The sequence below is a fragment of the Lissotriton vulgaris genome, chromosome 5 (assembly GCF_964263255.1).
Source record: "Lissotriton vulgaris chromosome 5, aLisVul1.2, whole genome shotgun sequence".
Classification (NCBI taxonomy): domain Eukaryota; kingdom Metazoa; phylum Chordata; class Amphibia; order Caudata; family Salamandridae; genus Lissotriton; species Lissotriton vulgaris.
In genome coordinates this window covers 1,570,662,699-1,570,688,191 of record NC_141693.1, presented here as the reverse complement: position 1 = coordinate 1,570,688,191, position 25,493 = coordinate 1,570,662,699, and the positions used below count along the sequence as shown (strand labels likewise).

At 46.1% G+C, this 25,493-nt stretch overlaps 1 protein-coding gene across 2 annotated transcripts in view; it reads left to right on the top strand.

Moving 5' to 3' along the window:
• Nucleotides 1-23,600, top strand: part of SLC7A7 (solute carrier family 7 member 7) — a 188,460-nt gene extending 164,860 nt beyond the window's left edge. For both annotated transcript variants that reach the window (XM_086923651.1, XM_086923650.1), the window contains exons 8-10: nucleotides 9,246-9,395; nucleotides 22,112-22,295; nucleotides 22,762-23,600. In XM_086923651.1, the coding sequence (XP_086779777.1) occupies nucleotides 9,246-9,395; nucleotides 22,112-22,295; nucleotides 22,762-22,868 (441 nt within the window). In that variant the 3' untranslated portion in view covers nucleotides 22,869-23,600. The remainder of the gene's footprint in view (nucleotides 1-9,245; nucleotides 9,396-22,111; nucleotides 22,296-22,761) is intronic.
• Nucleotides 23,601-25,493: the final 1,893 nt, after the last annotated feature.

The window sequence follows — 25,493 nt, the reverse complement described above, 5'->3', positions numbered from 1 at the left end:
AGGTAAGTAAACAATAACATTAATAAAACGAATTTCGTAGAACGCCATGCATCGCATTTTGCGATGCAGGGCGCGTACCGAAATATGTATGTATGAGTGCTCGGGCTTGTTCTCACTTGTAAGGTAGATACCTAGGGGTCACATATCAGGAGTGTGGGTGGTTACCCCCTCCCTTGAGCACCATAGCAACTATTTACAAATTAAGATAATACCGCTAAGAGTGAGTACCAACACCACACGAGCCCTATCACCCAACTCGGAGTTTATTTATAAACCTATTTTCTGTTTGATTTAGTCTACTATAATAGTGCTTTATCTGCACTAAGAATCTAAGCCACAATTGTTCTCACAGTAAATGTGTTTTGTACAGTGTACATCTAGAACACAGGCATTTGAAGGTGCCCTCTTATGTGATGATGAATAAAGGAGGCTCAGGGGGGGAAATAAAGGTTTGGCTAGGATCTCATAATGTGATCGAGCATGGAAGCCAGGATTGATCCCAGGATTTCTAGTTTCACATAGTGCAGTTCAGCAACTAGATGGACGTCTCATTCTCCTGCTTTGCATGACATATTAATGCTTTATCTTTCATAATTTGACTGTTTTAGCACACGAGAAAGGAGCTCACAGAAACCTATGTATGGATGAGTTTATAAGGGGTTACCTCTATGACTAGACTGCTAGTTTTGAAATGGTTGGTGTGAAAACTGCTGGCAGTTCTTAAAAATACTCCTTTCTCTTTTGTCAAATGCGTTACTGTTTTTCAAGAATTTGTATCTTTGAAAGTACATCGCAAAAGAATGACAAGAAAGTAAAATGTGTCAAGCTATATTTGTGCAGAGAAGTAAGTGTTGGACAAATTGCAACAAGTAAATAACTAGCCTTTCTAATACAATGATGTCAAGGCTTTTGTGTGGTAATAGGAACTTTATTAATCTTGAACTATTATAACATGCTTGGTATTCAAGTACCTGCTGGAATTCTAGCGTTTGCAGTTAGGTCTTACTTTCAAATAACTCTCCACATGCTCTATGTACACACAGAAGCAATCCGTTGTATCATGCTGACGGTTTGCAAATAGATATCATGTAAGCTAGAGCTTGTAGGCTACCTCCAGAAGCAACAAACTAGGCCAGCAGTGCAGGGGCGGCTCCTACACTATGGCTGAGGAGCGTCGCCCCACTGCTTCTCACAGTGCGAGAAACAGAAACATAACATGGTGATAACTTTCAGTTATTTCAGTTATTACCCTTTTATGTTTGGTTGTGGGTGGGCGGGGCTGCTCTGCAAGCAGGGCAGGGGAGGAGTGGTGTGCCCACTCCTGAATGCGTAAAGACTGTTTGCTTGGCCCTCTGGGGTCACCCAAACCAGTCATGCACACTCTGTGCTATTCCATGCTGATTTATTAAAATAGATATTATTAAATTAAATCCCAGAGTGACACACCCCCCCAGCCCCTCCCTTTACCCCTCAGTCATGCCGGCTGTGACTGCTGCAGTGGCCCATCTGAAAGGACCCTTGCTGCCCCCAAATAAAAATTCCTAGAGCCGGCCTGATGGGGAGGGTGTTCCATGTCTTGGCGGCGAGGTGGGAGAATGATCTGCCTCCGGTGGTCATTCGGTGGATGCCTGATACGGTGGCGAGGTGGTCAGCGGAGCGAAGCTGGCAGTTCGGGTTGTAGAAGGGGAGTCGTTTGTTTAGGTATGTTGGTCCGGTGCTGTGCAGTGCTTTGTGAGCTTGGGTGAGGAGCTTGAAGGGGATCCTTTTTTTGCCCGGGAGCCAGTGCAGGTCTCTCAGGTGGGCATTGATGTGACTGTGGCAGGGGATGTGGAGGATAAGATGTGCGGAGTCGTTCTGTATGAGTTGGGAGTCTTCTCTGGAGTTTGGCTGTGGTTCCCACATAGAGGGCGTTGCCATAGTCCAGCCTGCTGCTGACCAGGGCTTGGGTGACCGTCCTTCTGGTTCCGGTGGGGATCCATCTGTAGATCTTGCGAAGCATACAGAGGGTGTTGAAGCTGGAGGCATAGACAGCGTTGACTTGCTGAGTCATTGATAGTGTTGAGTCCAGGATGAACCCCATGTAGCGTGTGTGTTTGGTGGGTGTCGGTGCAGCTCCCAGCGTGGCCGACCAACAGGAGTCGGTCCAGGTGGAGGGGGTGGAGCTAAGGATCAGGACCTCCGTCTTGTCAGAGTTCAGTTTCAGGCGACTGTTCTTCATCCATTCTGCGACAACCTTCATTCCTTCACGGAGGTTGGTTTTGGTGGTGGTGGGGTTCTTGGTGAGGGAGAGGATCAGCTGGGTGTTGTTGGCGTATGATATGATGTTGAAGTCGTGTGATCGGGCGATGTTAGCGAGCGGTGCCAGGTAGATGTTAAAAAGGGTCGGGATGAGGGATGAGCCTTGGGGTACGCCACAGGTGATCCTGGAGGCTTCCGATCAGAATGTGAGGAAGGAGGTGGTCCAGCCCAGGGCTTTGTCACGGATCCCAGCATTGTGGAGGCGTGTGCGTAGGGTGCGGTGGCAGACGGTGTTGAAGGTAGCCGAGAGGTCCAGGAGGATAAGGGCCACAGTTTCGGCGTTGTCCAGCAGGGTCCTGATGTCGTCGGTGGTGGCGATGAGGGCAGGTTCGGTGCTGTAGTTCCTGCGGAATCCAGATTGGGATGCTTCCAGGATGTTGCTCTCTCCGAGGAAGCGGGTCAGTTGTATGTTTGCCGTCTTCTCGATGACTTTCCCCAGGAACGGGAGCAGGGAGATGGGCCAGAAGTTCTTGAGGTCCTTTGGGTCCGCCTTGCGTTTCTTGAGTAGGGTGTTGATCTCAGCGTGTTTCCAGCTTTCCGGGAAGGTGGCAGTCTCGAAGAAACCTTTGATGATCTTCCAGAGTTGGGTGCGATGATGGAGCTCGCTTTGTTGAAGATGTGGTGAGGGCAGTGGTCTGATGGTGAGCTGGAGTGGATGGTGTTCATGATTTTGATGGTATCATCGTCGTTGATGTGGTTCCAGGTGAGCAGGATGCTGGTGTGGTTGGGGGGTGAAGGGTCTGAAGTGTCTGCAGCTGTCTGGGGGGTCTGGGTGTTGAAGCTGTTGTGGATGTCGGTGAAGGTGGCTAGGGAGTCGCAGAGGTCTTGCGATGGCAGGATGTCGTTAGAGCTGGGGTTAGCGAGTTCTTTCATGATGTTGAAGAGCTCTTTGATGTTGTGTGCATTGTTGTTGATGCGTTCCTTGAAGGAGGTCCTTTTGGTGGTTTGAATGAGTTGGTGGTGCTTGCAGCTGGCATTCTTGAGGGCAGCGTGGTTGTCCGGTGTCTGTTCATGGTGCCACTTCTTCTCGAGTCTTCGGCAAATCTGCTTGGGTGCTTGGAGGTCGGTGGTGAACCAGATGGCCCTTTTGTCGGTGTGTCTGCTTGAGGGTTGCTTGATCGCGGCAAGAGTGTTGGCGCAATTGTCAATCCATTGCCTGAAGTTGCGGGCGGCTATGTCGGTGTGGTCAGTTGGTGGGTCTCGGGCGAGGGTGGCAATTAGCTGGTCTTCAGTGACCTTGTTCCAGCTGCGGTAGGGCATTTGTTGCGGGTGGTTGTGCGTGGTGTGTTTCTGGAAAGAGAAGTGGATGCAGCGGAGGTCGGGCTAGTGAAGTTCGGTGGTGTGGCTGAAGGTGATATGGTAGCTGGTGGAAAAGATGGGGTTGAGCGTGTGTCCGGTGGAGTGGGTTGGTATTGTGACGAGTCCGAGGTTAACAAGGTTGTTGAGCAGGGTGGTGGAGTTGCGGTCGTTGGAGTTTTCAAAGTGGAAGTTCAGGTCTCAGAGGAGGACATTGTCAGTACGCACGGCCTTGCATCCACAGACTATGTCGGTGATGGAGTCGCTGAACTGTGGTCGTGGTCCGGGGGGTCTGTAGATGAGGGTTTCTCGGAGGGTGGTGTTGGGATCGATGTGGATGTGGAAGTGCAGGCGTTCGGCAGTGCTGAGGGTGTCTTCGGCGCTGGTCGAAATTCTGAGAGAATTCCTGTGGACGATGGCAATTCCTCCTCCTGGTTTGTTAGTGCGGTCCCTGTGAGTGATCTTGTAGCCGTCCGGGATGGTATGGCAATGTTGGGCGCCGAAGAGGGGTTCATCCAGGTCTCTATCAGGAAGGTGACATCGGGGGAGGATGAGTCGAGTAGGTGCCTGTGGACGGAGTGGGTTTTGAGTATTATGCATCTGAGATGGTTGTGACCTGCCCTGGCTGGGGGGTGCGGGCCATGCCAGCCTTTGGTGGCTGGTGAAGCTGCAGCTACAGCAGGAGAAGGGTCTGTGGGTGAGCTTCGGAGAGGCCTGGACGCAGGCGGTTGATCGGCCGGTGTTGAGTCCTTGGAGGATGTTGGGGGTGTAGAGGCATTGGGTGTCGTGGCACTCGCGGGGGCCAGGGGTCTGGCGCTGGGCACGGTCCAGGCGCATCCGCTGCAGAATACAACACCTTGTTGCTGTTCATCTATAAGTATCAACAGCAACACATTGGGTAAAACTCTTAACAATGACCAATCCCAACTTTCAGAAGATGAAGGATGCCATAAATGAGTCACCCTTAGGAGACACTCTCAAATGACCTGTGGACTTCAAGATCCAAACCAAATGGTGATGTTGAAACTTCAGTCTCCAATGGTCCACTTCTTGATTTCCTTTATTGTCAATGGCACTTCTGTTTCTGAACTACAGGACCGAAGATGACCTCCACATTGTAGAGCTTTGTTGGATTCAGGCCAAAAAATAATCAGTGCTCTGACCACACCTTACGGTCGACACACAAGCATTAAACAAGATGCTACTCTGAGCCACGCACTAGAAGACAGGGCAGTGCATAGAATGGTAATCTAGAATAGCCTCATCAGGATCGACTGCATTATTTTACTTTTACATTAGAAGCTTCCATATGTATTTATAATGTGCAATTATTACTGTTACAAATTAAGAGGCACGCTTATTTCAGATCTCACAATACACTATGGACCTCATTTACTATATTTTGACGCATGGCAGCGCAGCATGCCTTCCTGCAGTGCTGCTGTGCGTTAAAATAAAAGGGCAGGAATGGTTCCTATCTACAAGAGACAGCGCATTCCTGTCCTTCTCCCCTATGGCAGCACACAAACAAGACCTTTACGTAATGTTGCAAGGGCGCCTATGTTATGGGGATGGCTGTTTTTGTGCAGGAAGAGACACCTTCCTGCACAAAAATAATAATTGATGGCATTTTCTTCTTTCTATCTGTGGTGCAAAATGCAGCACGCGTAGAAAGAGGAAAAAGCGAGGAGAAACAAAAGCATTCCCAGCATTACAAAACGTTGTAAATCTGGGAATGTGGCAGGTTCCATGGATCTTGCGTAGCAACACCCATGGAATGCCCTTCAACACTGAGCAATGTGTGAAAGGGACCCATATATACAAGACCATGAAACGTCAAGCATGGTGACTTCACGTGAACACTTGTAAACATGGGCAAGCCCATTGCGCTGTCAGTGCGGCAAAAAAAAAGCAACGCACTGCCGGCGCAATGGGCTTGTAAATTAGGTCCAAAGTTTTTTTGTGCAGCGGGGTTGTCTACATTCAGCTCTGCATGTTTTTATGTTGTTTGAGGATCCTGGTATCCCACCCAGTTTCAGCAGTTCCCTTGCCCATTTCGGGGTGTTGCACACAGTGCATGTAGTAGAAGTAACACATAAACTTAATGAAGATCTATAATGATAGTTCAAAGGATTAACATTGACAAAGATTTTCCCTCAATACGGAAACCCTCTTGACTTTTAAGTTTGGCCACTCTGGAAACATTGTTGGAGGGTGTTTTGGGCCATATCTTTGCACCCATTAGGAACTATGCCATTGATTCGAATAACGTTGTACATGTAATCAACCATGGTTACATATGTTTTTGTAAAGTATTTTGTTACCACGTTGTGCATTCTGTGGTCTTGTAGAACTACAAAATAATGGTAAATTCTGGTTTCTAATCATTTATTAACAGGAGGGATCCCTTTTTAGGTCTCGCCTGGCGTTAGCAGCGCGCATGCGAGGGCTTCTTGGAATCAATACAGTTTGAGAGCGTCGTTTGGCATCATGGATTATGCAAAACACAGTGCAATGATTGCATCGGAGGCATTTTAATCCCTCCTGGTTGCCAACCTGTCCGATTTTGACCCCGCCAATCGGGATTGGATCTTTTACTTGTGGCGGGACACAGTGTCTCTTAATTAGGCGCTAAGCACTTTTTTTTTGTTGCTATTACCGCGTTTATCTTTTACAATGGCTGACGTGTCTTTCATTTCACTGGTGCGGCTTGCTCATATTGCACCATATGTTTGTTTGGATTGCTTTGGGTTTAAATTGCATTGTGACGCTGCAGAGGATTTTTTTTTTTAAGTGTACTTTTGTTTGGATGTTAAGTTCTGCGATATCCCTTTCCTGCAACCCGTTCTGGCTTTAAAGTGCAAGCAGTCCAGCACCAAGTGCTTCTGCAGTGGTGGCCACACACACCACTCGCTGGATACAGCTATTTAGCAATAACGGCGGCCGCTTCTTGTTTTTATTTTCAGAGCGCCATGCATGCTTTCACTTTCACAATGCCGGATCGCGCACACCACTCGCAGGGCCCTGCCCTTGAGCAGTAATGGCGCTCGCTTCATGTTAACATAAGGTGCTGTGCCTGCTTTAGTGTGGAAATAGCCTGGTATGCTTGCTTTACCATAGAGCCGTGATGCATTCTGTAGTTGCCCCAAGCATGCCTGCTCTTCATGCACTTTTCCTTCCCGTCTCTTGCCAGCCCGAGCCTGCCCTAAGCACAGGCTTGTGTTACACTCCCTTCCCTGAAATGGCAGCCAGGCCACCTCCTAATTACAAGTCAGCATTTGATTAGTAGACACCGTAGCGGGCTACCCTGGACAAGCGAAGGACCTGCACATGCACGATGCACAAAACCAGTCATTAAGCAGCTCTCTCCTTGCACTCGGTACAAAGGCGAGGCGCCATACTCCCTTGGGCAGGGCAGCGGCCTTGCCTGTAAACTACTCCCTGCCCAGGAACACGCAGACATAGCATTGCAAATGCATCCTTGTTGCTCCTGATTTCATGCAACGCTTTTCAACTGCAAATGTCATGTTCTCGCCTGGAGATTGGGCCTCCGAGCTGCAGCTGTAGGGATGAAAACTGTGTCAAGTGCCGGCTTCTTCACTGCACATGTGATGCAGCTGTATATAGTACCCTTCGAAAGCCAGGCTTCGTCACTGCAGATGGGTGCCTGCTGCATACCCGCATCTGCAAACAGCTAATTTCAGGTGGTGGCCCTTTTGTTTCATATGGGCATCTGCTGTAAGTACACCACCAGTCTCAAGATGCACGCTTGCCAACTTTGTGAGACCATAACTAGCATATGGATGAAATCACTGAAAATTACACTTGTTAGTCAGAGGATGACGTAACATCAATTCACTCTGTGTTTTTATTTAACTCAATATCTCTGACTAAAACTTCCCCAAAAACAGAAACTGGGAGAGACTGCGGCATAAAGGCCAAAGCTGCATACTTTGAAGCTGTGCATCGAATCAACATACTGTGATTCTGGGCAAATTACTTAATCTCCCCTTGCCTACCAAACATTGATGTGTGCTTGTTTATTTTGAAACTGCGTCCCAGGACGTAAGAAATCGCCATGGCCTATAGATAAACCTCAGCATTTGAGGACGAGGGGGCGGCAGAGAAGTAACAGGACTCTGTCTTTTATTCTTGCCCAGAGAAGATGAGGAAGTCCGCCATCTTCGTCAGACACACCCGAAGGTAGGCTCCTTATCTGCAGGTTATGTCACCAGGAACCAATATTCACACTTGGGTTAGTCTGCCATTTAATTTTCATTAAGGCTTGCAGTTGTGTTAAGGTAATTTAATTACCCAGCCCCTGAAAGTTTTTGAGTAGGGGAGTCTGTTTGCGGGGCACTCACTGCCCACACATGATTATCTAATTGTAAGTTGGTTTCAAGAGCGCTGTTGTGGGCCAGCCAATATGTTTACCATAACATATTACGGTAATTACATTGTGCACACTTCTGCAGTGCTTTTAAAAGCAGCTGTATTAGGCCTCGCGCTGCATGTTTCTTTTTCCACAAGAAGAGCAATCCTAGTTACGTTCCGTAAGTGCAAACATTTGTAAATATTGCCAGTGCTGAAATTCCCTAGAACATTTGTTTACAAGTTTTATTTTTTTTAAAACTCCAAATGTTCTACTTTTACAATTGCTCAGTTTCTGGTGAGAAGCTTTGTGACACCTGCCTTAGTACAGGGGAATTCAGAAATTGTGTCAAGTAAATGATGACTAAAAGACGCAAGTTTGAAACCAGGATGTTGATTTGAGCAGCAGCTCCTACATTTTTGACATCTGTGCCCCCCTCCACTGAGTCAGTACTTCAGGGCGGGACCCCCCAAGCCAGGGACCCCCACCTAAGCAATCTCTTGGATTTAATTATCAAAACAGTACAAAAATACAAAAAAAAGTATATGTCAAACAATTACACAAGTTCCAAGATATTTTATTTAAATAACAAACAATACAAAAATTAGAGCTCTCATTTTTAATGGGAATCTTTACAATATTTGCTTTCATTTCTAAAAGAAATGATATGCTAGATTTGAGCATATCACGTTGTCTCTTATGCTCTTAATGCATGCTCATTTTGTCGGCACTCGTCAGTACTTCATTTAAGGCTACCAAAGCATCCACATTAGACCCTGTTTGCTGCAATTGTGCTGCTCTGGCAAATCAAGCTAAAGATACTAACTTAACGTTTAGCCTCCGATTTCTGACTCCTTCACATTTACCTAACATTTCCACTTTATATATGTTAATTAGCTTTTAATGGGGTCATTCAGTTGTACATAATGTCTTCTTGGTTATATATAAGGTGACAAACTTGCTTAGAACACTTTTGTAATATAACTTTTCAGCATGCTGCACAGCAGCGACACTGCTCTACAACATAGCTTAAAGACATTGGCAAAGCCAATGGCTCTGGCTAAACACTTATAAGGTCCCTGAGGCTATGCCAATGCTTGTTTAACTGTTTGCAGACGAACAGAAAGTGTAAAGAGAATGACTCGTAAACCAATAAAAGTTTAGATCAGTGGAATAAAAATGGCAATGGTACCATTGTGTTTGGAACAGGAGTACTTTTCTGATTTTTGTTTTTTTTAAAATCTAAATGTGTTCAACAGACTTTTCCTTTGTCCCGCAGGGCGCAATGTCACTCGTCTACCTGTGCGTAGAGGACATCTTCCAGCTCATAAACTACTACAGCTTTAGCTACTGGTTCTTCGTGGGCCTGTCGATTGCGGGGCAGCTGTACCTACGGTGGAAAGAGCCCAACCGACCACGACCGCTCAAGGTACATGTTGCGGGAGCTGGGGTTGGGGAACATCAGCGAGCTGCAAGCGTGAGGCAAGGCGGGTATCTTTGGGAGCTGTATTATAATTTCAGGGAGTTCCTGAGCATGATGGATGGTTATTAAATATCATGGAACTGCTCAGCTTGTGGCGGGTTGACAGAACACTCAGGAGCTCATGTGCACTGAAGGAGTAGAAGGCGCTCCAGGAGCTGCTGAGCGTAGGCTGTAGTCGAAACACACAAGAGAGCTGGTCAGCAAAGGAGGTGTGGCTTAAGAGCTGTAGAATATGAGGCATGGTTATGGAATTTCAGGATACTGCAGAAAGTCTGAAGTTGGATTAGATTTACCCACAATACTTTGACTCTAGGGACTGTGCTCGCTTTGCTAATTTAGGTCAAGTAGTTTTCAGTTCCTAGTGCGGCTTTCAGTCAGGATTGGGAGTTCATCAATGATGTAGGCGCTTCCACTGGAAAACAAATCCATGGTTTGCAAAAGAAAAGGGAGCGTGGTGAACCCGTATGTAGGTGCAGTTGGAGAAGATGCTGCACTGCATTGTCAGAGTTGTGTCCTGGCTGGACGTAGGTGTGACTGAGAAGAGAAAACACACACGCCCACACCAGGCTGTGGCATGTCAGAGAAAAGAAACACAGCCTGCAGCATCATTTAGCAACCTGGATAAGACATATGCCAAATGTGAGATTGTTCAATCTTTCAGACATAGAGTCTAATATTTTCAAAACATGTATTTTTGATGGAAAAAATCTTTGAAGGACAGCGGAAAATTGCTGCACCATTAGTTGTAACTTTTACAAAACAGGCAAGGAAATTACCCGGTCCATTCAAATCTTATTATACGTGATGAATCTACGTAGGTGTGGGTTCATAATTCTACTAATAATGACCATTTATAATGCAAATAATGCAAAGTGAATCGATTTCTGCCACTTAATGAAATGTGTAATTACTATGCAATTCATTGGTACTCATTGTATTGTGGTCAAACAAATGAAAGTTTAAATTATCGCTCAAAAGACTTAAACCTATGTCTTGTAGGCTACTTGCAGATGTTTGCAGAGGGCATATAAACCACTTGTTAACTGCAGCTTATGCCAGAATCACTGTAACAAACACATGACCACATGGAGCCCACTAAGATTTGAACCTCTAACCTCCAAGTTACATGTAGAGGATCTGCGCCAGGTGCACTCTCCCGAACATGCTTCACGAAGCTTCGACCTGTGATCAGCACGTTACACAGGGCTCTACAGCAAGTACATTAACCACCTGAGCAATGTTCCGAATATTAGAAAATGAAACATGCTAAATACACATAGATCTCTCCAACAGGCACTTCAACCATCACATTGTCTCAACAGCGGATGCACTTGGCCAGCAGATACAGGTGGTAAAATAGCTCTGTGATTTAATATTGAGTATCTGGCAATCACACTTTAATCCACTAGGGTTTATAAAATAAGTATCTGAGTTGAGAACAATGATTAACAGTGCTACTGAAATTCAAAACTGCACCAGCACAAAAAAAAACCACTACCGTAGAGAATAGGGGGTGATTAGACTTTCAAACTGAGATAGGATCTGAGATAGAAGGGGGACTCCACTTAGCCAGGCAACTAAAACAAAAAAAGACAGTTGTGGACATAAAATGCAGGCTAAGAGTGGCAAGCTTCTCACTTCAGGCAGATTTATGATGTGGGTGGCCTTTAGAGTTCTAGTTTTCGTACAAAATTGTAGAACAGATTTTATTAGCCGGGAGCGTTTTAGGATTACTGTACACGGTTAAGGAGTACGGAGCGCTATTTATACTTTCTCGGGGAGATTTGGGTGGGTCTGTGCATGGTCCTGCTGGCTTTCTCTGGCACAGTATCCACATGTTGCCCTGTGTCGGACATGTGTAGTTTATCCATTTCTATTTTGCTTTGCACTCTGCGAATTGCATCTCCCATTTCAAATGCAAAAGGAGTACAAGCAGGCAAAGCAAAAACAGGGACTGACAATCTTTTACATGAGGTCAGTTGAAAGTTCTGGCATTGATGCGAACTTGCAATGCTGGCATAATGCTGGGCGGGGACGGGATTCCTTGCGTTACCCACGTGATGCTTATTTTATTCACCCTAGAAAACCCAACGGCTAGGTTAACAAAAGAAAGACAAACCTGTAACCTTCAGATCACCAAAACAGGAAAATTGACCACCAAAGTATCTTACTAGCTTGATGTCCCTGCAAAGTGTATCTACTGGTTAGAGGAGCTTGGGCGTTCATGCACCTGCTGCAGAGATTTGTGCACGTCCAGCAGCTTTTGTCATAATACTAGCAACAGAGCTAAGGTGGCGAGCAGTTTCTATTGAGATGTGTTTGTAATTTGCTGGTTACAGGTTAGAGTGATCATACAATATCGGAGATGGTTAATATGCCTGCTGCGAAGCACTGCGTTTACCCTCTAGATCTCATGTTCACAGCCTATTAATATTGTGCAGCAGGTTTCAGCATTTTCAAGAGATCCTTGTGGAACCTGCAGTTTACATGTTCCTAGAATGGATTATGTGCCCAGCAGACCAACACTAAAATCTTTGCGGAGCGGTCTCAAATGTTCATCGCTTTGACGTCGATACAATGAGTCATTGATTTCGGCAGCAGTACACACTTACTATCACATACCAAAGTAGTTAAATTCCATTTTACTAACTCACTTTCTAAGTGATGTAAATGACAGGTGATACTATTCTGCAATGTAATGAAATAAAGTTTTGCAACATCGTATGGATAGAAGACTCAGCTGGCCTTGCTAGGGCTCACGCTTGTGACCTGCAAACCATGGAGCATTTAACTCACTGAGCCATCCTGCTGGATAGTTTCTTATACCAATGGCCAGTTTTTGAATAATTATACAAAAGCACTTGAACACAAATCCAAGAGAAAGATGAAGGAAAGAGGCTACGTTGATCTTCCAAAGACCTCAGAACAAAGTGTCTACCCCTCCGACACTAAACATTTTTACTTTTAGAAGACAGGTGGTTGTGTTCGACAAATTAAAGATGAAAAGATTCACGTTGTGCTCAAAGTTTAAAAAGTTGATGAACTTCATTCAGAAACAAGGTATGGTATGGGTATCTCAAAATTTGTCAGCCAACTTGTTTTGTAACTCAAGAAACTATTAACAGCTAATCTGATATTATACAAGCACCAGCTCGCCAGGGGATATCGTGCCCTTGCAGCTGTGAAGTAATGATCCGATTATAGTGGCTATAGCTACTTCTGGAAATCGTTCTGTAGATAAGTTACCATCTTGGTATTTATGAGGAGGCCCTGAAGAAGCAACAAATAATTAATGATTTCTTGACTCACGAAACAAGGCATTGGGTGACTAATGGTGTGGAACAGAGCACTATCTGAAAGCACAATTTGTAAATATTAGTATTTCAAGGATCTGCTGAGCTTAGGGCCAGGGTTAGACAACTGCGGATAATGAGCTGGGGGCAGAGTGAGGGACTCACGGGGGGCTGCTGTGCACGAAGCAGGATCTCAAAGTTGTTGGTTGTGATACACAGCATTTGAGAATCTCAGGGAGCCACAAAAGGCGAGCGGGACTAGAGGTTGAAGGATCTGCTGAGCAAGCAAAGGTGTGCGCTGAAAATTTATGGGGCTTCTGAGAACATGCGGTGGAATCAGAGAACCTTGGAAGCGGCCGGGAGACGAGGTTAGGTCGCAGATAACTAAGGAGGCAAAGTTAGGGAATTTATTTTCCACATTGCAAGCACAAGTCAAAAACCAATCACAAGCATAGGAAAGGCCAATAGGTCTTTTCTTTTGCCGATGTTTTTGGTGATGCCGCACAGCACAATGCTTTTCGTCAATGCTATTTCACCTTGGAAAAAAAGATGTGATAAGCCCGCTGTTCGTGGTCACGCAATTCCATAGGAAATGCACGTTCGGATCATGCATACAGAATGATGCAGACACCATTTTCTTTAATTTTTGATTGATGGAAGATGGTGGGTGCCACTTAGATTGCTCAATACAAAAAAATTAAAGTGCGCAGGGCTTGCAGCAATTTGCTTGCCTTCAAAAAAACCATAACATTAAAATATATTCTTAAAAAGAACCGGGGTGAGAGAAACAAAGGGGAGTGTGCTGGGGGAGTTTTAAATTAAAAATAAACCGGGGACATACACCACGAGAGAGATGGGAACACAGGACTTGTACAGGGAAGCACACAGGCTGACCAACACAGTTCAGAGAGGAGTATGTGTTAGGCAGTGAGAGCGAAGCATACTACGAAGACAGCAACACGGAATATAGTGAGAGGAAAGGGCTCAAAGGAGAGAGCTAAAGAAAACATACTCTCATTGTGCTCAAACAAAAAAATAAAAAAAGCAGTTCCCTAAAGGTGAGTAGTGGAAGAAAACAAGTCAGCCATGCCAAAGACTAGTACAGAGGATATCCTCAAGGGGAGGAACACACACGAGAGGGACAAAGAAAACCATTAAATGGGAATGCTAAAAGCTAAACTAAAAGCCCTCTGTAAATTCTTGGTAAGCCCACAATTGTCCTATTTAAATCTGACAGCTAACGCTGTCTGGTAATCTAGACCTAAAAATAGGTTGTATGTGATTTCAGAGAACAACTATTTAATGGAATGTCATTTCTGAGAAACCATTTTACCTGAAGTGTTCAATGGAAACTTGCAGGATAAATAACATTCACAATTTCATAGAAACCAATTCACAGAATGTATTTCTTTTTTAGTTTCCGTGTTTATTTGTATGCAATGGTTGCAGGTCTCACTTTCAGAAACACGTTTGCCAGAAGTATCTATCTCAGCACTTTACTTCAAGTAACATTACTTCAGCTATACATCTGTTACATTGTTAAACAATTACTTCAAATGGTTTTAATTTGTTGACCCCCTCACCACCCTTAAACGCCATCTATGCCTGACCCCCAGGCAACAAATATAACCATTGAACCTGCCCCATAAAAACACCTAACCATGTCTAAATTCTGCCCATCCCTTAACCCTAAAATCCTCTCACCTTTCCAAACTCCACCCTTCCCTTACCCCTAAAAGCACATTCTACCCCTAAACTCCACTCATTCTGGAACCCTAAAACCACTTTCTACGCCTAAACCCCACCCATCCCTGAACCCTTGCAACCCCTAACTATTAAATTCCACCAATCCTAAAACCCTATAAACACAGGATTAACCTAAACTTCACCCATTCCTGAACCTTAAAACTTTCTGCCCATAAACTCCACCCATCCTTGATACCTAAAACCTTTCATCATCCATAGAAGTCCACTCATTCCTGACCCCCCCAAACCCTTTTCAACCTCTAAACTCTATCCATCACTGAACGTTGAAAGCCTTGCCAGTCCTAAAGTCCACCCTTCTCTGAGTCCTAAAAACCACTCACCACCCCCTAAACTCCACACATCCATGAACCGTAAATCCCTCTTACCACCCCTAAACTCCACCCATTCCTGATTCCTAAAAAACCCTCATACCTCATACCCCTACACTTCAACTATCCCTGAAACATAAGAACCCCTTGCTATGCCTGACCACCATCCATGCCTGGCTCCCAACAATCTCTCATCATCCCTAAAATGTTCCCTATTCTTGAACCCCAAAAACTGTCACTACCCCTAAACTCTACCTAAACTCTACCCACATTTAATTTTTTTTGTGATTTTTCCTTATAATTATCTTTCCCTTAAAATGTTTCTTTTAAGTTTTGATTAATTGTTATTTTCTTAAAATGTTGCTTCCTTAAAATAGTTTTTCTGTGATTTGGTTTCCTCCTATGTGGTTTCTCAGTTTTCGTTTTTCCATTAATTGACACACATCACTACAAGTCGCCGAACTGAGTGGGTGTCTCAGGGAGCTTCTGACTGAGCTCATCATGTGAGCTGCAGACTCCCAGAAAGCTTGTGTGAGCGTGTAAGGAGTCCTTAGAGAATCTCATGATTTCGATTGTGAGAAGAGAAGATGCTCTACAAAACCTATATAAGAAGTGAGCTTGGAAGGAAAATTAAGAACAACTATTGGAACTGCAAACACTGGAGGTGGGTTTATAGAATTCTACGGAGTTTCTAGGCGCAGGGTCTTCGAATATTAGGGCTGGTGAGGATGGAAAGACCGGTTACAGAATCACGAGAAGCTTCTTAGTGTGAGGGTCAAAAGAATCTCAGGCAAATGCTTTGTGTTGGAGCAGGGTTGGGGAAATTGTTGAAAGTTGACTGCGAGAGAGACAATCTCTAGGGGCTGTGGAACAGTGCAGGTGAGTTACAGCATTTTAGGGATCTGCAGTTATTTGTCTTCTTTTCTAGAACCATTCAGCTACTCTATTATTTGGCACAACTAAGTAGGGAAAACTTTTACTTGTTTCTCAAAGTAAAACAGAATGTTTCTTATGCAACATTGCCATCTTGTGGATAGTGAATATATTAAACCCAAAACGATTCCCTATTAGGCGGCCAAAAAACGACAGGTGGCACTTACACTTCCAATTATTGAAAATTCGGTACAACTTTCAGCATAATATTTACTTACATTAAGAAACTACAAGAAAAAAAAACCAAAGGACTCTACCACAGAAAAATAACGAGCATTCTAGGGTTAGAGGGAAATTTGTAACGCAAATCCGTCTATAATTTCTACAACCATATTTTTCTGAAAGTAGGTTGACTGCACTGCTGCAACCAACATTTTCTTTATTTACCATTATAGGTAAAGGTGCTTTAAGTGGGATGAAAATTAAATGCAGTATATCCCAAATAAGCACATCAGCCTTAGTTAGCTAATTGGAATAAGCTATCCCTAACCAGGACCAGCAGTTGTTATACCTTTGGCAAGGTACACCGTCCCTGAGATACCACAAGAGCACCCACCCCAAATGGCAGTGCTTTACGCCATCAATTTTCCCAGGCATGTCAGAAGTTTTTGTGGGGTCGAGGACCAAAACTATTGCCAGGAGTTCATAATGAATATTAGTGGGTGAAGAATTCCGCTCCGCCCGTGGAGTTCGCAGAGTTTTTTCCCCTCTTCGCTCTGCGCAGTGTTCCAAAAAACTCCACACAATGACACTAAGCCAAGTTTTTTTCTCTCAACCGGGCCACCATCAGCAAGTTGTCGAGCACTTGCAAGAAAAAAATCACGCGCTAGACCTCATCCCGGCAAGATTTCTCATTGCGGCTGGTGAAGGCAGGTCGTGATCGCTCACGTTGAGAAATCTGCCATTCGCATTGAGGAAGCTGCTGCTCGAATAGAATGTCTACTCAAGCGGCAGAAAGCATAGTGCCATTCGTGCTGATTTTAAAGCACGGGACAAACTCCGGGGCTAAAAATCAGGCGAGCAGCGTGACTTAACATACTTTGCCACTGCAGAACTCTTCGGAGTACGGCGGAGTTTTTCTGGCAGTTTGCGGACTTCAGCGGAGTAAAACTACACAAACTCTGCCCAGCCTATGAATATGACTTATGTAGGGTAAAGAATAAATCACAGTAGTTGGTGCCACCCAGTGATCCTGCTGTATCAATCAGAACTGGTGAGGAGAACAGCGCCCTCCCATTGAAAGGTGAAGCAATTATGTAGAACCCAACCAAGGCCACTTCGCAAGCCCCAATAAATAGCGAATGCCATTCACCAGCATCCAACATCAATTCCAGCCCCCCACCCCCCAGCTACTGTGAAAAGACCCTGTGAGGAAAAGCACATCCCACACCACTAGGGAGGCTGCCGTGGCCCCCCCCCCCAGTTAATGCAGTTGCACTGCCTGAGAAAGTTGTGTGTGGCAGGCCTGGCCAAGACTAGCTTTAAGTAGGGACGAGCTTCCCTATCATCGCATGGCCCCCACACATGCATCTCCAGCCTCCAGTGCGTTCCTGCATAGCACCCGCATGAACCACAGTCTCAGGAAAGCGGCACCACCTAGTGGCCGCTTTGCTATACTGCACCCAAGTAGTGACTTTTTAAAGTGCCCTGACTTGGTTTACATTTGTGGTCGAGGGCAAAGCCTCCCTGCCCCACCAGCATGGAAGAAAGCACCAACATTGAATGCCCCACCACAACCTGCAGTGTCTGCTAGAGACGCACAACCCGCAGAACGATGAAGGCTTCTATTGCAATTAATTGTGCAGCACCACCTAGCGGTAGCTTGTTGCTCAGCTTCTCAGCACCAGCCCAATAAATGAGTAAGTGACTCGAGGGGCCCAGTTACATAAACTGCTTTTCCAAAAACAAAGTTGAGCCGCCCTGCTGCCTACAAAGAGTTCATGAAGGTAACGCCATTGTGTTCTAATACACTGTCCCTCGCACTCCCTGTTGTCTGCCTGTTGGTTTGGAGGGGAGATAGACCTCAGCAAAGAGTCCCAGGAAGCTGAAAGGTGACCCCAGCTAAGAAAGCTGCCAGGATCCCGGCGAAGGCTGTTAAGCCATAAGTGGCCAAGGGAAGTCCAGCCACCGTAGTGAAACCAAGGCAGTGCCTGTGAAGAGCAGCACCGCCCTGCAGTGTTAGCGAGGCTGCCCCAGCCCACAGAGAGACTGTCCACTAGCCTCACCACTGCCCAGCCAGCCACCCCTAGCACAGAATGGTCACGGTTGGCCCGTCATTGCACATGTCACACAAAGTGACCAACCCTGCCAAGCACGCCTGCACTCAGGCAGGACCCAGTACCACGATGGCGTAATCTCAAGGCACCAGCACTACTCCCTTGTAGGAGTACAGGGGGCGAGCTGAGGACTTGTCAAAAGAGACAATGCCAGCTACAGAAAGATCCTGGTTGCCTGCCTGAAAGATGCTGTCGCTGGTGCCATGAGGCGGAAGACTGGCACTGCTCCCCTCACCACGAGACAATTAAGGAGCTGCCTGCCATCTGCCCCATCACACACATGCCCAGCATCACCCGCGCTCCCTTGAGGCAAAAAAGGAGGAAAGGCCTAGCGTGGTCTGAATGCAGGAAGGGGATCCCCTACACCCTAACTGCACTAGAACAGCCCCGCAGTGGGCCAGAGACTACTCAGGGAGTGCCCCCAACACTGCCTTAAGACTGTCGTGCATCAGCACATTACAGGCATGAGGAGAGTTGCATGTCCACTAGTGGCAAGTTGCCAACACTGCAAAAGAAAGGAGACCCTCACCTCCTACAGAGATCCTGAGTTTCACCCGGAATACCTTATCAAGGAGAAGAAACATATAGAAAAGGTTGTAGACTGCTTCCATCAAAGCACATCTACCTCCACTGCCGTCCATGAAATGGCTTACGAACATGCGAGAAGAGGCCCAGTCCTACAGACAGGACTGGAACTGCGAGTGGTCCAAGATGGGAGAAGATGCGCAGTCCAACAAACGCAATGGAGCTGGCAGGAGGACCCATTGAGGAGAAGTGACAAAATATGACTCGATGCCACCTCGCACAAGATGAAGAGAACACATAAGACGTGTGGCAGGATGCCACATCACAAGCACGAACCGAGGAAGAAAGAGAAGTGGGTGACTAAACCGGTCACACTCAAACACCAGACGACCACAGATGAGCAAGAACATAAGTTCACAAGGTGAAGAGACTGAGGGCGTGTGCCTATACCGGAGAGTGCCCCGCAGACACAAGCCAGCCAACAAAGTGGTATGACGTCCCGAAAGACAGCTGAAAAAGAGAACAAAAGGTAAGCCACCTGCAAGCACAAACTGCGTCTCTATCCCACGCTTCTCAGTGCGACCGTCAGTTACCAAGAGCAAGCTGTTTGAGACAAATGGCATTCCTGCTCACAACCGCACATTCCAGAGAAGAACAGCAACAGCAAAGACACCAAGCTATGTGGCTGTAAAATTCTCACTCTAAGCCCATCGCCATCTGTCTCAAGCGACTGGTAGTCTCACCTGCATGGTACAGAGACTGTTGAACACAGAGAGGTCCCATTGGCCGTCTCCGAAGGTGGTGCATGCTGCTGCACTCAGAAGAAGAGATGTAAGTGTGACCTCCTGATTTACACTAGGAACCAGACGACCAATCAAGTTCAGGAGGAAAAATCGTGGGAGGCCAGACCTAAAAGGCACGCTCAAGAATCAGGGTGCTGACAAAGCGCACCCAGAGGCACGAGCAGCAAGCTGCTGAGGTGAAAAGAGGACAACCTGGTGACAGCACAGGAGACCCGAGAGTAAGCCGCATGCATGCACAAAGAGTCTCTGCCCCAAGCTCCCTAGCGTATCCGTCCAGACACAGTCACTGATGGGTCAGCAACGCAAAAACATCATGGCACAAGGATGCAAATGCCTCCCCAAAGGAAGAATGGAAACACCTACCCACCATTACTCATGGGGGTCGACGACTAAAGAAAGAAAGCCTGCAACCACCAAGGCAAGTCGTCACCACCTGTTGTTCATGTTCACCACACGGTTGCAATCCCATCATGCCAGCCCAGCTCGGGTGTTTCATCACTACCACCAATGCATCATCAAGTAACCAGACTGGATTCTGGCACCACTGCCATACCAACTGACAAGAAGCACCAGTGACAATCTGAAGAACCAGGAACTACCACCTCACCTGGCTTGCATCCTAATCACAGTAGCAAGAGCAGATCCTGACTAGGACACATCTACCCTTGAGGTTGCACGAGTGACTAGGTAGTGGTTCGAAGGCAGTCTAGCAGGTGTCGGCACACACACAGCCCCAGAGCAGCCCACAAGTAGTTCAGTGGCAACCCAACTAAGGGGCCTCTCCCAGTCGCGGGAGATGGACTCGACTTTGTCCCACCGACAGATTCCAGGATGTAGCCAGGCCATGTAAGGGAGGCTCCAGCGGTCACAGCACGTCAAAGCGGTCTTCAGTGGATCAAGCAACACTATTGTTACAATTTGCATTGGGCTCCGGCCACGCTCCTGATGCACCGTTTCTGAACTATTGAACCCTACCACACATCATCCTCAACATCAGTGGAATGGACCAACTTAATACTAAGGACACCGTTTCACTTGGTATGCTGCCAGAGTGCCTCTGACGTCTCCAAACCGTTGTTTGTGTCCCAAACCTCGGAGTTTAAAATATGAATGCAAGCAGAGATATCCTGGTTTCGTTTGTTGTCATCGGCCCACATGCTCTCCTCTGTCCCGTTGATTTGACTTTATGCCTGATGGATTATGTGGCATCCAGTTTAATATTGTTTTATTTCCACAGGTTGGATTGTTTTGTGTTGTTTTTTTTTCAATAACATTTGAGAGTAATGAGGACACATACTAGTGTTTCATTCAGCCACTCCCTGAGGGCTGAATTTTACTCCCACACCCATCCAACACCAGTTTCCCAAGTGAAGAGCGCCTGTTAATGAAGGGTCAGAGCGCTCAAGCTTGGGGCCAGTTTCTTGTACCACATACTAGTGTCTGTGTATTTAATAGTCATGTGGGTCCTAGCCCCACAACATAACACTTTGAGACTAACATGTTGGACTTTTCTTGACTTACCATTGAAATGCATTGAATGATTTGGAAGGTCCTAGGAGGAAATTGAGTACACGTGTAAAATGCTGGCCAGATAAAACATCTTAATGAAATGTTTAATTAAAATTTGACTGCTTACGGTGGTCAGCCTCAAACTTATTCCTGAATGCCAATGCATTTCAATGACTAAAATGCTAGTTTGTGCTTCCAAAAAGCCTCCGGCACTTATTTTTGGGCACTACCGTCTATTTTTCAGCATCACACATTAATAAAGGGAAAAAAACACAAACTGGACAGACAGAAAAAACATCACAAAAGGCGAAGCAGGAGCCTAAGGGAGTCTGATAAAGGCGCAGGGAGTGTCTGGTTGGGGATTAAAGAGACAAGAGGTGGTTTTAAAACTTATGCTTTGGTATTGCACGTGCAGACATTTAATTGCACCAGCCGCGGGTTTCTGAGCAGAGCTTCGGGCACCTGCAATCTTTCTATCACAAATTAAGCACTGCTTTCGAGCAAGTATTTGTCATAGTATTATTGTCGTTGTAGTGCGGCTGCCAGCAAACAGCACCCGGTAGCCCCTAGATTTGTCACTATTCCCTCTCAAAAGGGATGCTACATCAAACTAGAGCAACTAAATAATTTGAAAAACATGGAACTAGATATTTATCAAAATGGGCTGAGTACGACTGTTGGAGGTGTATGGGACCAAACACATGCAGGGCAATGATGCCACAATAATGAGTAGTCTACCTAAAGCGTATGTTTTTAAACTTCCTCTGCTTAACATTTTTCTTGCAAGATGTTAGCTAGAACCTGTAAGACTGCATTTTCTATTTGTAGTTATTCAAAAGTCTAGTTTTGTGGCTTCTACCTTGCTGGAAAGAGGGAATGAAGCCACCCGGAGCTTCTTGATGCTTGTGGCGCCCAAGATTACAAGCAACTAGGCTCTTGTTAATAATTTGCGATGAGTGGAGAATAGAGCCCATTTACACATTTTACAACTTGACATTACCCACATTGTAAACAGAACTATTTTTCAATTTTTTTGTCTGAATTGTCCCCATTCAAAAGTACTGGGAGTTCTGGGCAGCAGTCTAGCATCCAATAGGAGAGAATGCCAAATGGTCAGGCATTGTTCTGATTTTGAGGTTACCTACAAAGAGTGGGGGCCGTGGCACGGTTTCATCACTATGGACTCGTTCTCGCGATTTAGGGAAAGAGGGGCTATACATTCACAGCTTCTCATCTCTCTCCTCACAGCTCAGCCTGGTGTTCCCAGTGATCTTCTGCCTCTGCACTCTGTTCCTGGTAGCTGTGCCCCTGTACAGTGACACCATCAATTCCCTCATTGGGATTGGCATTGCTCTTTCGGGAGTGCCTGTCTACTTCTTGGCCGTCTACATACCAGACAGCAAAAAACCTATGTGGATACTAAATGCCTTTGGTGAGTAGAAACTCCTTCAAGGGTACTGTTGGGGATGCTTCAAGGTGTTAGGCAGTAGGGTGAAGAAGTGAAGGCCATCTTTACCATCAAATGCCATGTGAGGTACCTGTTTTCCTGGGGCAGGGGAGAATGCAGTTTCTATGTTCAATCATTCTGGGGCTTCTCCATTATTGCATGCCACTCATCTCTTCCTTCAGAGTCCCACATCCATTCCAACTCACCACACCACATACTTCTTCAACAGGAAACTCATGGCAGGGCAGCCATTTTCCGAGGCTTGAGGACAGAGATATTTTTATTTCAAAATCTGAGATAATAATTTTATAAAGTGGATCTAAATTAATCCTGGTCTCCTGTTTAGCTTGCATAACTCACTCCATTGTGGCGTGCATAACCCGCTGCATTTAGAAACTTTGTTAATATCCGTAAAGTGAATCTAAATTAATTCCTATCTCCTTCTCTCTAGCTTGCATAACCCGCTACGTTCAGATACTCTGCTACTCCGTGATCACCGAGATGGACATGGACGATGAGGTGGAAGAAACCAAAGAAAGAAGCGCCAAGTCCAAATAAGGCACATATGTAGCCAATAGGAAGCAGTCTTATTCACTGTAGGCAACCAAGGACACTGGCGGCCATTTTCGGTGTATTGCCTTGGCCGTTGCCAGCGGAAGCCAAATGGGACACATGTCAAGTTATTTGTTTACCGCCAAGAGGTGTTTTTATGATGATGGTAGACGTGTAAAATTGTACTCCCCGAAATTGCTGGTGGGGACAATGCACACTCCAGGGCAAGGAGAGTGGGGATGACACTCCTGCATTCTGAACTGATCCATTGAGGGTGTTATGCTGTCTTTATTCCAGACAATAATCCACAAATTGTAGCCCTTTCAACTTACCATGGAGGGGTCTCGTTCTGTAGGGACTCAGACCTATACGTCATGCCTTGGAATTTTTCAAGCTTCCAGATAGGATCTACATTGTTTCATAAAGCCCACACCAAGCGCTTTGTGGTGCAGTCCAGTGGCAGCTGCACACACCAGTGAATTTCCAGAATATTAAAGGGCAGTGAAGACTGCTACTGAAAGGAGCCAAGAGGTGGAGTGGAAAACGAAACTCAATAGACATTTCTGGGGATACAGATTATGGATGCTGGGGGAGCGTGATCACGACAGGAAGATCATCAAACATGCTTCCACTCTCCACCGTTCCTGAATCAGGGTCATATAGCAGCTTCTTGATCTGAATGGCCCAGACACACCCTTCTGATGATGTTGTAATAATATTAAAATAATTTTACGAGAATTTGTTAAATTGTTGAGTTTTTATGGGAATGTGCATGGGGATATTCCAGAAGCTTTGGATTGAGAGACTAAATATTACCTTTTAGTCAAGACACAGGGAACAGCAGGGCGGACTGTTAAAAGTGGTAGAATAAGGACTCAAGAAAGTGGCAGGGATGGAAGGAGTCAAGCTTACTGACGAGTGCCAAAAGGGCCAACAGTGTGGTGGTAATAGGATGACGGCAAACACTTGAAGCAAGAATGAGGCAGTCAACATTGATGGCAAATGAAGGAGGATAGCCCAGCCCGGGTGCAGCAGTCAGACTAGGATCTCACCTGTATGGCAGCAGTGGGCCAAGAGTTGGGGCTGGGAGGGTCCAGGAAAGACCCTAGGGCATACCCTCGTGGCACAATGAGCTGGCACTTCTGCCTCAAAACAGGGTGTGGGGGTAGATGGGTGTGGCTATCATGCCTACTGAAAAGAGAAGGCTAATTGGCAATTTGGGCGCTGCACTGAGATTAAAGCCCCGCCAGTGGGATGAGACTGCCAACACAGGAGACACCCACTATCATACTAAGGACCCAAGCTCTGGAACGACCTGCCTTATACAGTACGTTCTATAAACAGCCCTCTTAACTTCAGGAACGCTCGAAAAAACGTTTAAATTCTCTGAAAGATTAGACTTTTCTATTTAGTCCTTGCATTTACCCGCTGTTTCTCAGCTTGAAGATGCCCTTTAAGGGTGGACGCTGGTGCTTATGGAATGAATTACTACATCAATCCAGCAATCATGAGGCCGTAGTGAAAATCTCCATTCCAACCACGGACACATCACCATTAGTCCCAAATGGGACTAATAAGCAGAGCCATCACACAAACCAAGCTGCGCTTTTGTGGGATGAGGAGCCTGCATGGCAGCACTAGCGTTGCAATGGCCAACACTAGCCACGAGTCCACTGGAAGTGGGAGAAGGGCCACGTTCGGTAGATTCGGCATTCATGTGAGGGCCCAGCCTAGTAGGAGAGGTCATTTGAGAACAGAGCCTGGTTGCATCAGAGGAACTGAATGTGAACAAGGAAAGGATGGAAAACAAAGCCTCGGAGCAAAACAGAATTACGAGTACAGCGGCACAGCCCGTGGTTAGCTGCGATCACATGAGGTTGGTCAAGACCCCTGTCTGGTGGGAAGCGGCAGGACTAAGCACCCAGCACGGGACTTCAATCAGGAAAGGCCCATTTGGGTGCGGAAGCAGTGAACCAAAAAGCCTGCTTAATGTGGCAGCAGTGGGCCTAGCCTGGTGTGGCAGCAGTCAGCAGAATGCCATACCTAGTGCAGCTGCAGACGGTGTGTCCAACCAGGTGGCAAGACAGCCACAAAGTGATGGCAAAGGAAGACCTGTTTGAGGATGAGTAGGATGAGAAAGGAAGGTGGTCAGAGAGAAAGGTGATGAGCAAATGATCAGTGGTGAGGACCAGAGAAGACTAAGAGATTGAAGTAGAAAAGAAAAAAGAGACAAGCGGGAGAGTGATGGAGAAAGAGGGCAAAGGGGCAAGGAGAGACTAGTGGGACAGAGGAATAGAACGTGAGAGAGGCAGCAACATGCCAGTCAACAGTTCCGATTTGAGGAACTTACACGAACTAAACATTTGCCCTAAGTTCTTAATATACATTCTGCTCAAGAAACTGGCATCCAAACAGTCTTTGAGAAAATAGCCTCAGAAGTCCAGTCATCAAAATCAGGAGCTGTTCTCTTGGCACAGTGGGCAGCTACGGGTAGAAACAGATCGACATTTGATGTTTGCTGGCTTCTCCTCAGGTTAGCAACTTTGATTGCTCTTCCAATGGTCATCACACTCTGCTGGAATAAAGGTACAGCAATAGGCACTATCCACAATTTAAAACCGTTGCACAGCT